Below are 12,678 nucleotides of genomic sequence, written 5' to 3'. Positions count from 1 at the left end.
CTCTCGGCCCTCTTCAAGCAGCCTGATTAACAGGAAGCGTTTGAGCCACAATCAGCCTGCTGCAGTCAACACAGCCACTTACTCTAACGAGCTCATTAATTAAGCAAATTAAAGAATTCGTCATAAAATGTTTCAATGTCACACACAACACATGAGCAAACTCCACATGAAGCTCCGATACTGAAGCGTGATGAGGCGGCTGCAGGTGTAGGACGTAGTGATGCGTGAATAAGTGACGAGCCGTCTGAGCTGCGATCGCTGCGACGTTCTCTCATGTTTTATTTTACAGTGACTGTGTTCACAGGAACGTGTCAACATGACGACGCTGTGAAGACAATGTCGTCCCCGCTGCCGCCTCTCACAGCAGAGGGACATTAAACATGGATCATGTCCTCAAAGTAGGCCACTGCAGCGCCACACACCTCCACACAGTCGCCTGAGCTCAGAGCTGCTGCTTCGCTGCTTTGATGGAAATCCAGCACGCTGTTCCAGACGGCGAGCATTTAGTCACATTTTAAACTTTAAACCTTCTAAATGAGCCCTTTCTCCGGCCACACTCTCTTATTTGTTGGATGTCAAGAGGTAGAAAGAAGAAATCTTTTGTAAATCCTCACATGCTCTGAATTAACAGAGCAACACAAACAACACTCAGGTAGCTTTTTATGACTAGCAGCTGACCTGACGCCTGCTCAGGCTGAAGTAACAAGAAACACAGGCAGCAGCAGCAGAACACACCAACTGTAGATCACTGACATTCATCCCTGAAGTAACTCAATTACTTACAAATGATATAAGCTTAATTTTTCACTGAAGGATTATCTACCCAGCTGAGGTCATCTGTGAAACAAGAAGGAAAGTTGACAAAGACGTAGCAACAACAACTGGCAGACTGGATCACACACTGTCTGATGTCCATGTGGTTTCTGTAATGTGACGTGTTTGTGCAACCACTGAACCAGTCACCACATCATCACCAGACTCCATTAACGAATGTAGTGAAGTTAAGAGTTGTTGAGTTAAAACAAACTTTGTAACTTTTGTGAAACTCTGTCCAACAGATTTTAACTCATTGTCTCCTTCTTGTAAATTCAGCATTAAATATAATACATGAAGCCAACTGTCATCACCAGACTCCCTTAATAAATTATCTGATTTAAGGAATTGTTATGTACCATAAAACTTTATAAACATCATGAAACTGTGTCTCTGACAGATTCTGACTCATTGTGTCCTTGTTGTAAATTCAGCATTAAATGTTTCAGCTGAAGTTGTTTGTCTCCTTGTAAAAAGTGTCAGTTTGTGGCAGCATGTCTGTACCAGCCTGTCTGCTTCTGTGTCTAAAGTGCTAAAGTCTTACCTGCCAACACTGATCAGCTGTTTGAACACACTGTTTACACTGATTTCACCATTTACACTCCATTTATGAAAGAAGAAACATGTTATTGATCTAAACATGTCACATGTTACAAAGACACTAAACAGGAACAATATAGGCGACTTCTTTGTCCCCGTGGAGAAAGTCCCCAGACTCCCTTAACAAATGTGTCAGTTTAGTGAGTTGTTGAGTCGGAGACACTTTATAAACTCTGTGAAACTCTGTCTCTGACTCATTCTGCATTATTTGGACCTTCTTGTTAATTCAGCAAATGTTCTACATGAACTTCTTTCTGTCTTTGTGTAGAAACATGGAGTCTGTTTGTCTCAGTGATGGACGGGTTTAATTCATATAGCGCAGGAGGTGACACCGGATCACAACCAGTCACTCAGACGCAGGTTAATGTCAGCTGTGAACCGACTCTTTGACTCTTACATATTGGGTGCTGATGTGTTTGACAGTTATCAGCCCTGTTAATGTTGTATAGACATGCAAATCCTGCCGCACTGTGCTGACATGCCGAGTACAACCAAGTCAATCTGAAGCAGCACATGTCTGAGAAATTCCCTCTGTGTGACACTTGAAACACTAATAACCAGCCGGCTGAATATCCCAGCGTACTACAGGCTTAATGTTGGGGGCACAAAGTCAGCAGTGACAGATTATGTCTGTATTTGAGTTAAGTGGTGCTTCGTCGACCCCTGAACCTTTTGCTCATGTTTTGCCCAAATGGCAGACTGCACACATGAAGCAGTAACAGTGAACGACAAACACACCTCTAAAAATACACCGACTGGGAGAGAGCTCAACATCACACACACACTTTAAAGGCCACCGCAACAGTCGCATACTTTCAAACAGTCCCGCTTGTCCCAGATAATATATTCCACTAAAGCAAAGCAGTCCGGCTCATCAGTTCAGGCGTAACTTTAATGTATAATCCCAGTTTCTTGATTTTCTTTTTCCCCCTCACAGTTCAGATGGGAGCTGGAGTCTCCGAATCCCAACCCGGCTTCAAAGCAGCGAGCAGCCTGGCCTCTCGAGATAGGTTACTGTTTCACATCGCATTGGTTACTATGTCACACTCCCTGCAGCAAGCCTGGAAACGTGCTTCCGTTGTGGCTGTTTAACCGTGCTAAATCATATTCCACTCTGGGGCGTTTTGACATTTCAGTAATTAACCAATTTCCCTTTTCTATTTGCAGCCCACCGTACAATCACAATCATATTACACCGCTTTCAGTTACGGCACACTGCACTGACACCCACTCAGACACCCGGGAGGATTTTTTTGTACCCAGGATTGAGGATTACTTCATACCTGTGGAGTCACGTGACCAGAAAAGCCTCTGAGGGGGGAAACTGCAGAAAACAGTCGAACCAAAATGACAATTTTTCATCAACATGCAGCAACTGATGCAACTTCTTTGAATATTCAGGATTATCTCTAACTGTAGGTCCTGAGTAAAGAGAGCGGACAGAGTGCGACCTCAGCCACAGACTGTTAATGTGGCTTTAGTTCTGCCACAGATTGTCCTGCTGTTTCAAACCACTCGTGACCCATAAAGGCTGCGAGCTCAGCCATCGTCTCATTGACTTAAAATGCATTTATGTTGAAATGATTTAAATCTTCTTATGCATAAGCTAGGAACTATTCATAAGCAGATAATTAATACGATGCATTCCCACCAAAAGAAGGCGCTCTGGGAGACATGCAGCAGCTCTGTGTTGTTTCAGCAAAAGAACTTTATCATGATTCAGTACTTCCCTTCAAAGTGTCACTGGAGTATTTTTAAGTTCATAATTGAAAACGACAGAAGCTGGAAACTCTTCCAGCGACCTGCCAGTCAGGAAGTAATTGTCTGTTTTAGATGAGCCGAGTCATCCTGAGGGAGGGAAGTCATTAAAACAAAGCAGCTCTGTGGCATCGACCACAGTATTTATATTATATCTTATACATTTATACTTTATAATAAACACCAACATGTCACAACATCAAACCCACTGACAGGGGAAATAACTCACATTGATTCACGATGCAGAGTTCGTCTGGGACCTGAGTTTATTCATGTGGATGCCACCTGCACGGTGCTGCTCAGATACCACCCAGCCAAGAACCGCCGCAGAACCAGGGCGGGTTCTGATCGCCTCACAGATGTGACTGCACAGGGTTTTCCACATGTTAGTTAAAACTTTACATTTCATTAGCTTCACATTTCTATTCCTCTCTATCAAGAAAGTAAGAAAGGATGAAGAAAACATCACGTTCTGGTCACCACAGAGAAAACACACATGAAAATACAAATGTTTTTATCGCTACAAACGTCTCTTTAAAATCATACGGTGGTGTCGTGTTCCTGGCTCCACTAACCCTGTTAGGTGTCATAAGACCAAAAACATGTTTTCTGACCCGACCAAGTGTTTGTGACTAAACTTCACCAGACCGTAAGCACAGCACCGTCACAACATCAGAATATAAAAAATACAACATAAAGAAGTGGAAAGCAGAAATGTACAGCGCCTCATTATCATTTAACATATCTGCCTCCTGTCTCTCATTTCAATAAAATACAGTTGGCCATTTATCAATATTTGCAGTGGATTACAACCAGATTACAACCCTCCAAGGACACGTCTGCAACCAACAATTACTGCCATTATCTGCTGATTACTTCCAGTTATTTTACATACTAAATATATAAACATGACAAGATTTGGTCCAGGATGAGATCTTCATTTCCTCCTCTGTCCAACCAGCAGTCAGAAACACAAACTCTCCTCTACTGCTCACTTTTAAGAAGCTGGAACAACAATGTTGACAGATTTGCTTGAACAAACATGGACTGAATTAGTTGCAGCTCTGTCTGTGTGCCACATACAGTCCCTGCAGAACCATCTGAACACAGAGGCCACTTCTTTATTCCAGCTGAACACTGAAAACATTTGGGTTTGACATCAAACGATGAGCATGAGACGAGATCTCTCAGCGAGACGACGTCTAGATCTGTTACAAAACTTCATCTGTAAAATGTTTAGCTGAGCAAAAGTACGCAGAGAACAGAGAAACTAAGAATAGATCAGAGTGAATACTTCTTAATATTTAGTTGCAGATATCGGCATCGAGCCGGCGACCCGCTGACATCACAGACCTTCTTCTGCTGTGATGCTCCTCCTGCAGCCATCATGTGCGACATCATCAGTGAACCCGGCCCAGATCTGTTTCACATTTTCACAGGTGAGCTCGTGTGTTCGGGATCCTGAGCAGAACTTTTCTGTCTCATCACATCCACAACAACTGTTTCCAGTGTAAAGGAGCGGGCCTCGCTGTTCAGACAGTCCTGGAGGGGACTGTAGTATTAAAACTTACATCTAGGAGAGAAATATTGATTAAAATTTCAGTTCTGGATCTCGTTGTGTCTGTTAATAACTGTGGATGGTGAGCGAACATCACTGCACTACTTTTTGTTCCAGGAAACGAAGCATCACACAGAACTCCCCGGTGTTACATCAGAACAATCTTACACTTCGACAAAACAGACTCCGGTGTCAGCCGGGTCCAGATGACATTTTCATGGTTTATTCTCGTCCTCATTTCCTCCCACAGCCAAAATTAAATTGCCTTTGGAAAGAACAGAGAATAAGTGCTTTTTAAGCAGGAGAAGCAAAAGCAAAGTCCTTCAAAACAAAAAGCTCAAAACCCAGAAACAATCGAATGGAAGAAAGAGAATAAGCTGATTTGTTTTAAGATTATGAGTGACTTGGGAGATTTGCATGAGTCAGGATTGTCATGCTGCAAACAGCTGACCTTAATACCCAAATCACTGAGAGGGCAGGCGGCCGGCGGTGACGCCTCCGACTTTCTACATTTTTTTGGCATCTGGCCAACATGATCCAGATTAATGTACGTGTACAGCAGCAGCCACATATACCGGAAACATCCAGAAACACCCTGAAACATCCTGAAACATCCTGAAACATCCTGAATCTGCACAGCACGCAGCACGAGCGGAGCGGAGACGGCCGAGGAACATTTTAAATGAACACAGCTCGAAGTGAACTGTGAGAGCGTGTTGTCGCAGGGCTCAGTCCTGCTGTCAGCCACCAGCGGGAATCGTTCTTAAAAATCATTCCGTTATGTGATTTATGGCTCGAACGTCTCCACAAAGAGAAAAGATCAAGTATCTCCAAAGGTTCCATGCAGCCGACACTCAGAGAGTAATCAGTCATTTTGTTCCGCGTCTTATAGAACGACTCAATTCACTGTCGATTCGTCTGTCAGTTTCTTAAATCATCGATTACTTGCTTGATTTTTCTGAAATTGGTTAAAATTAGTGTTTTGAATTGCATTGTGGGTAATGTAGGTGGCAGGTTTTGACACAGAAGAAAACAGTGAGAAAAAATACACATTTTGTTTTTGCTGCATTGATTTTAGAGCTTTGAAAGCTGCCTGACACTGGGGACGAGGGGCTGCAGTGAGAAGCTGCTTTACCATAACTACAGTTTGTGTATCTGCAGCCGTCTGGTTTCTCTTGTTGAATGACAAACACAGGTGAACACATTTCTGTAGATCAAATGTAAAAAGAGACGTCAGGCTGAATCACGTCCTGACGCAGCTCCACTTTACACGTTTAAATGTTTTGCCTTCGTGCTCGTACACCAGGACGTTTGGAAGGTGCCGACCTGCATCGCGTGGAGCCATTTAGGGTTCAGTGTCTTTGTCGAAGGACACTTTGACATGTGGACGTGTGGAGCTGCCAACAGTGTGATCGCTGGATGATCTGCTCCACCTGCCGAGCTACACCTGCCCCAGACACACACACACACACACACACACACACACACACACACACACACACACACACACACACACACACACACACACACACAGCAGAGATTTTAGCTTTTAAAATAATCTGTAAATGTTTGATGGAGTTGGAAATTAACCAGAGCTGCAACTAATGAATATTTTCATTATCAGTTAACGCGCCAGTGATTTTCTCTCTCAATCGGTTAATAATTTGGACAATAAAATGTCAAGAAACAGAGAAAAATACCGATCACAGTTTCCTGAAACTGAGCCGACGCTGCAGGATTGTTTATCAATGACACAAAGTGCATTTAGATGGAAAACTGCAAATTTAAACAGAACTTCATTCAAAACAAAAGAGTTAAATCAATCTCTAATTTCATAATCAATTATTCAGTTTGACCCCCTTTCTTTCTTTCTTTCTTTCTTTCTTTCTTTCTTTCTTTCTTTCTTTCCCTGTCAGACTCGTCTACAGTCTGTGCAGAAAACAGTTAGTTTGATAAAAACCTTCAGTTTGGTCCTAAACGACCCGGTTCTGTCTCCACAAACACAGCTGGAACAAGTTCTGACATCATGAAAGACATCCAGCAGTTTCACTCTTACAAATGTTGAAACAGTCGTCTCACCTGCGGCGACAGTTTACTCTGACGCCACTGAACCGGACCTGCCGGCACCGAACAGCAGCCACACAGTTAATAACCAGCACGTAAGGAGACGATGTTTCTCTGTGCAGACGCGTTCGTTTGGCAGCAGATTCACCACAGCGACACAACACGGTGATAATATATCAGAAAAGGTGTTTGCAGCTTGTTCTGCTGCCCCCTCGTGACCAAAATCTAATCTGTCATTATCATAACAGCCCCACATGATTAGTTTTCTTGTGTCTGAGTCAGAGAAGAGAAGCAATCATTTCTGAGTAGATTTATATGACAAACGGAGATGGATTGACTTCCTGTTGGGGCGTTTTGGCAGCAGACTTCAGGCCCTGCACAGCAGATGAGTTTTAGAGTCGTTCTGTTGCCAGGAGTATTCACAGAGGTGGCTGTAAAACGGATTCCTCTCAGTTTTAAATGGAAAACACTCCTCCTGGGGTTATTTTACAGTTTCTTCTATTTAAAAAGAAGCGTTGTGCTTTTGAGGAAAGGAGCGCGTTGTGGCCAGGCTTTGTGCCAAAGTTAATGATGTTTCTGAGGAGGGTTAACTGGAGCAGCGCGGAGAAGAGAAACACTATCATCCCACCTCGGCATTGTATCGTCACGAGACAGAGTTCTTGTTTGGCTAATTGTGGCGGGATTAACTGCAGACGTGGCTCCAGCAAATCATATGTGAACAGTGTGGGAGAAAATGAGAAGTAGCTTAAGTGGGTGAGTGACTGAGCGAGCGAGAGCGAGTGAGACGGAGAGGCGAAGAGGGGGGAGGTAATAAATCTAGGACAGGCACTGACTGCAGGGTGAGGGGTGGGAGGGAGAGGGAGGGAGAGAGGATTTCAGAGACGAGGAGGTAAGAGAAAGACTCTTATTGTGACGGGGGATTTGATTTATATTAATCATGCAAAGGGGCAGGAGGAGGATTACAACATATATCAGGTCGCCTTAAAAAATCCACGTTCATTTATATTTCTGTTATTATCTTAACTGACACGGAGAATCACCGTCTGCTAACCAAACAGAATCACTTCATGACAGAACACAGTGAGCAGCAGCAGTGTGTCCGGACTGTGTGAGTGCCGGTTCTGTTCACTCATCTCGGGTTTGAACAGTACTGGACAAAAACCTGATGTTGCAAAACTCCCAGAACAATAAAGCAAAAAGAAAAAGTAGCATTGAAATAGACGTCTCCTAAAACCAGCAGCGCCACGACAAGCTGACCACAAGTCATTCAGTATTCACGGTGTGAAACCTGGTAAATGGTTCGTTTTACCACAGATCCCCACAGAACAGTTCTGCTGAGACGAGCCGCTCCAGAAGAACCTCGGTCCAGTCCACGTGACATTAACATGAAGCCTTTTCTCTGCGGTTTGTCCTTTTGGAGAACTCCTCTCAGGATGTTCACGTCCATCGCTCGTGCAGCATCGTGACTTATAAACTCTGAGTATGTGTTTCCATACGGGAGCTGACAAGAGGATACGTGGATGTTTTTGTTGTTGCTTGTTTGGTTTTTGTCTTTGCACCTTCATCTGACAGCTGAAGGATCCGACCGGACCTGCAGCGAGGACGCAGCCTCTGTATGTGAAGCACCTGCTCTACCAGCTGAGCCACCAGCGGCCGGAACACGGTGATGGTTGAATATTATATTTAGAAAGACACAAACAGACACTGATGGAAAACAGACAACAACAGCTGCTGACAGATGATTGAAGACAGTTCTGAGAGCAGCTCGTTCCTCTGCCGGGCTCAGAACAGTTTCTGTTGCTGAACGACCGACCGGAGTCAATCTGACAAAGTCTGATCGAACTCAGCGGTTCTGATCAGATATCGATCAGGATTCTGTTCCCTCAGATGTTTTCAGGAACACGTCTTAGTTTAGTGTCGAGCTGATTGGGACTCGGCTGCCATGTTTCCTGCCTCTCAGTGCGTCACGCTGCAGCTGGTCCGGGTCGGCGCAGTGCATTCTGGTCGTTGTGGGCTCTAACACAGCACTTTTTCTCTGTTTGTCGGGTCATGTAGCACCAGTTTGAATATATGCGCCGTTCTACTGCAGACAGTTGAACTCACATGAGACTCCAGAGAGAACCAACCAGTGATTTTGTTGCTGTGATGAATAAAAGAAAGCTTTTTCTTTCCGGGCGTCCGCTCGCTGGCAGTGGACGCTTGAACAGAATTTATTTCCCCGTCTTGATGTCGGTCCAGTTAATTTAAGCGTGGCAGCTGAGGCTGTGTGGAGCGACGGACTAATTAATGGTTCAAGCCTTGCTGGAGAAACCGTCTGCAGGGACAGAAGCCAGAGCGTCCACGCAGCAGCTCTGCACACTCGGACACTCCTGATGGTACCGACTCGGGTTCTGTTCCCCGAGCTCTTGAGCTGCTCCGGGTTTGGACCTCTCTTCACTTTTCTCAGATGCTCTCAGATGATCAGATATGCCACTTAATGTTTGTACTTCTCTATATTTTGTATAAAGTGAAATAAAGTGACGTATTTTGGGGCCAATTAATTAATTCATCATCCGCGTCGATGTGGAGAAAGACACAAATATTTAATCAGGCTAATGTTGTTTGCTGCAACAATCTCAGAAGCAGTTTCTGTCCTCGGCCTCGGGCCTGACGCCAGGATTAGTCTCATTCACTGATTCATCAGAAGCAATCTGACAATTCAAACATCTGATATTAATGTTCACCTACAGAAACTGGGTGAAAAAATAGATGTATTTATTTCTAAAACAGGTATAAAATATAACAATCCATTCAGTGAAATCTGAGGACTGTTGTGCTGCATGAATCTTTTGCTTTTTGTTAATCTTCACAACTAATGACTGACACAAACTCCGCGCTGAGAAATCTTTAACATACAATCACAGTCCTCGTTTGAGATGATTCACTGGCTTTTGTTTGTGGAAAATTTAGTTTAAGATCGATAAAAAAATCCCTTCATCCTTCAGATCATCCAGAAAATTCAAACTGGCAGAAAGTGATTGAGAGTTTTAATCACACGGGCAGTAAATGTGATCGTGTCTCTTTAAAGACACAGTGAGTCAAAATCTGCCTTTCATGATTCTTTGGTAAATAATTCACATGTTAATGAAACATAATTTAAATTATGTAGAAATGTTCATTCATATGTACAAAAACAACAATTGGTGGAAATCCTCTGATCCTCTGTGAAGTTATTTTCTTTTCAAAGGTTAAAATATCAGTTGAAATCACATGTGAAACAGTAAATGTTTCTGTTGCCACATGTTGAAATTCTGACCAACATGTGACGAGAATCACATGTAAATGTCATTCATGTGAACAAATTTCATTTATTTAAAAAACATCACGTCAACACGTCCTGTTCACATGCTGAAATTGGAGTTTAGATGTGAAAACTGTGATTTTCACATGAAACAGCTGCCGGAGGACATTAGCATTAACACGATGACATCACAGAACTTAGACTTGTTTATTATTAGTGAATAACTGGTAGTTAATCGTTGACTTCTAACCATCGCAGCTCGACTTCACCACCATCTTCTGTCTTCTGTCTTCAGTCAGCGAGCGCGTTGATTTTTAAACATGAACAGGTGATTTTAAAGGGTCATTGCAGAGTGTTGAAAGCCGTGCAGATGTGTTGATGAAGCGGCTCCTTTATTAAAGATGTTGCCTGATAATCATCAGTGAGGTCTGAACCGTCCGACAGGTGCGTCAGGGACCTCCGTGGACACTTTTCTAATTAAAGCACCTGATTGAGCAGAGACCACCCAGGTGATTTTAATGTGATTTAAATTTTAATTGAAATGGTGTCTGGAGGGCTCGTATAATTTAATTTACACGCTATTATTCATATTTTCATTGTCGGCCCCAATTATTGCAACTACTCAGTTTTTTTTTCCATATAGCAATAATGAAGACTGTATCCCCCAAAAGGCAGCAGAGGACTGTGTCTATTGATTTCACTGATTGATCTGCAGGTTTAGATCAAGATGTTTAAATCCATCCCATCTCAACACGACTACGCCTGACCGGAGGATCCATGATTCAGAAAACACTGCTCTCACAGTCGCTGCCAGGTTTTAAGACCCCGGAGCTGAACTCGGTTACGAAACACCAAATATGACGGCAAACACAGCTGTGTCAAATAATTAAACAGTAGCACAGTGAAGAGGCTACAGCAGGACAACTGTTAAGGCACTTTGCTATTTGAACTGGTGCCATGTAGAGCGCAGATTATCCAACTGTTAACTCTGTTAATTACCAGACGCTCCACTGGTTACATGGCAGATCATTACAACACAAACATGAGTGGACCAGGACACAGAAACAGAGTCTGAAGATTTATTTCTGGATGTTGAAAATCAGCCAGAGCTATAGGAGGACGGTGACGGAGGGGGGAGGGGACATCCTGAGTCTGAGCCAGTCGTTCTGTCCACATGGCCGACTAACAGGATAAACACTGAATTAACTGCAGGGGACGAATTTGATTACAAGCTCATTAAAAGTGATTTCAGCCAAGTATGTGTAATCATTTTGTTTGACCACGATTGAGCTAAAACCAAACCACCGTGTAGTCTGTCGCCATCTACTCAAGACGAGATTAGATTTAATATATACACATATACATAAACACAAGTAGAGGTAAAACAATGAGAAAAAAGCTGTTTTAATGAGTAAAACAAGCGAAGCGCCACACAAAGAAAGAAAAACCTCCACAGATTTATAAAACAGCCTAAATGGCTGAACAAAGAGTCGGCAAAGTGACAACAAATAGACACAAAACAGTCACAAAGACGAGCTTATCGCCCAGAGGAGATTTGACTCAAAAGAAGAGACTCTAAAGTGATTACAAAGACATCCAAACAACAGCGAGGAGACACACAAAACTGCAATAAAGACACACAAATGGACACAAAAAAGGCAGAAAGAGCAAATCACCTCAGATAGAGGTAAAATGAATAAAAGACACAAAACAAACCATGATTACATGCAAAACTGCAACACAAAGACAGAAATCATCCAGGGATTAGTAACACAGCAACACAGACACACAGGAAATGAGACACAATGCGACAACAACCACCATGAGTGTCTGGAAATCAACCACAGGCACTCAAACAACCTCCCCTCACCAAAAATGACTAAAAAGAGATGCAATAAGACCACAAATATACAGAAAACAGCCACACAAAGACAGAAATTGTCCACAGATTTGTAAAACAACTACAGAGATGCTAAAAAATGACGCCATGGAGACACAACACAGCAACAACGAGCCGCAAAGTGACGACAAACAGACAAAAAACTGTCAAAAACAAGAACGAATCATCAGCATAGAGGCAGAAAATGTATGAAAAGAGAAACAACACAACCAGGATCACATGACAGACATCCTCACGTCCTCCACAGGTCTGTGTGAGTCTGTCTCAGTGTGTGTGTCGACGTCTGCCGTCTCATAATCCGTCCATGACAACATGACCTGACACCAGCTGTGTGTGACCTCTGGCTGCTGTGCAGACGCGTGAGCCTGTTAAAGCTTCACCTCCACTGGGACGATGCAGCCGCGTCGTCACAGTAAACTGACGATCAGTGAGCTCAAACCTCACGCTGCTGCTGATCTGCTGAGCTGCAGTTTAATCAGCGCTGAAATGTGAGCATGTAGTTTGAAACACTGATCAGAAACAGTGTTAAAGTCCTGCAGAGACTCGCCTCTGTTCTCCAACACTCACATTTAGTGACAGAACATGTGGCGCTGAAAAGATCCTTTGTGGTTTCTTGTGTTTCAAGAAAAGAGCCGATGATGTAAAACTAAAATCATAGTTTAAGAACATAAAGAGGTGCAGACTCAGCGAGCGTCCCGTCTCTGA

The 12,678-nt window shown here is 43.3% G+C and overlaps 1 protein-coding gene across 3 annotated transcripts in view; it reads right to left on the bottom strand.

Moving 5' to 3' along the window:
- The window catches only part of tmem132e (transmembrane protein 132E), a 342,045-nt gene that overhangs the window by 296,172 nt on the left and 33,195 nt on the right, over window positions 1-12,678 (bottom strand). Inside the window, exon 1 of one of the 3 annotated variants that reach the window (XM_037119154.1) lies at window positions 6,056-6,123. The exons of the other annotated variants lie outside the window; for them this stretch is intronic. Coding sequence (XP_036975049.1) covers window positions 6,056-6,074 — 19 coding nt within the window. The 5' untranslated portion in view covers window positions 6,075-6,123. Of the gene's footprint in view, window positions 1-6,055; window positions 6,124-12,678 lie in introns of those variants that run through there. 3 annotated transcript variants of the gene reach the window in all.

Source organism: Acanthopagrus latus, chromosome 13 (assembly GCF_904848185.1).
Source record: "Acanthopagrus latus isolate v.2019 chromosome 13, fAcaLat1.1, whole genome shotgun sequence".
Lineage (NCBI taxonomy): Eukaryota > Metazoa > Chordata > Actinopteri > Spariformes > Sparidae > Acanthopagrus > Acanthopagrus latus.
Note: the sequence above shows the minus strand (reverse complement) of the source record. Positions and strands in the feature narration are given on the sequence as shown.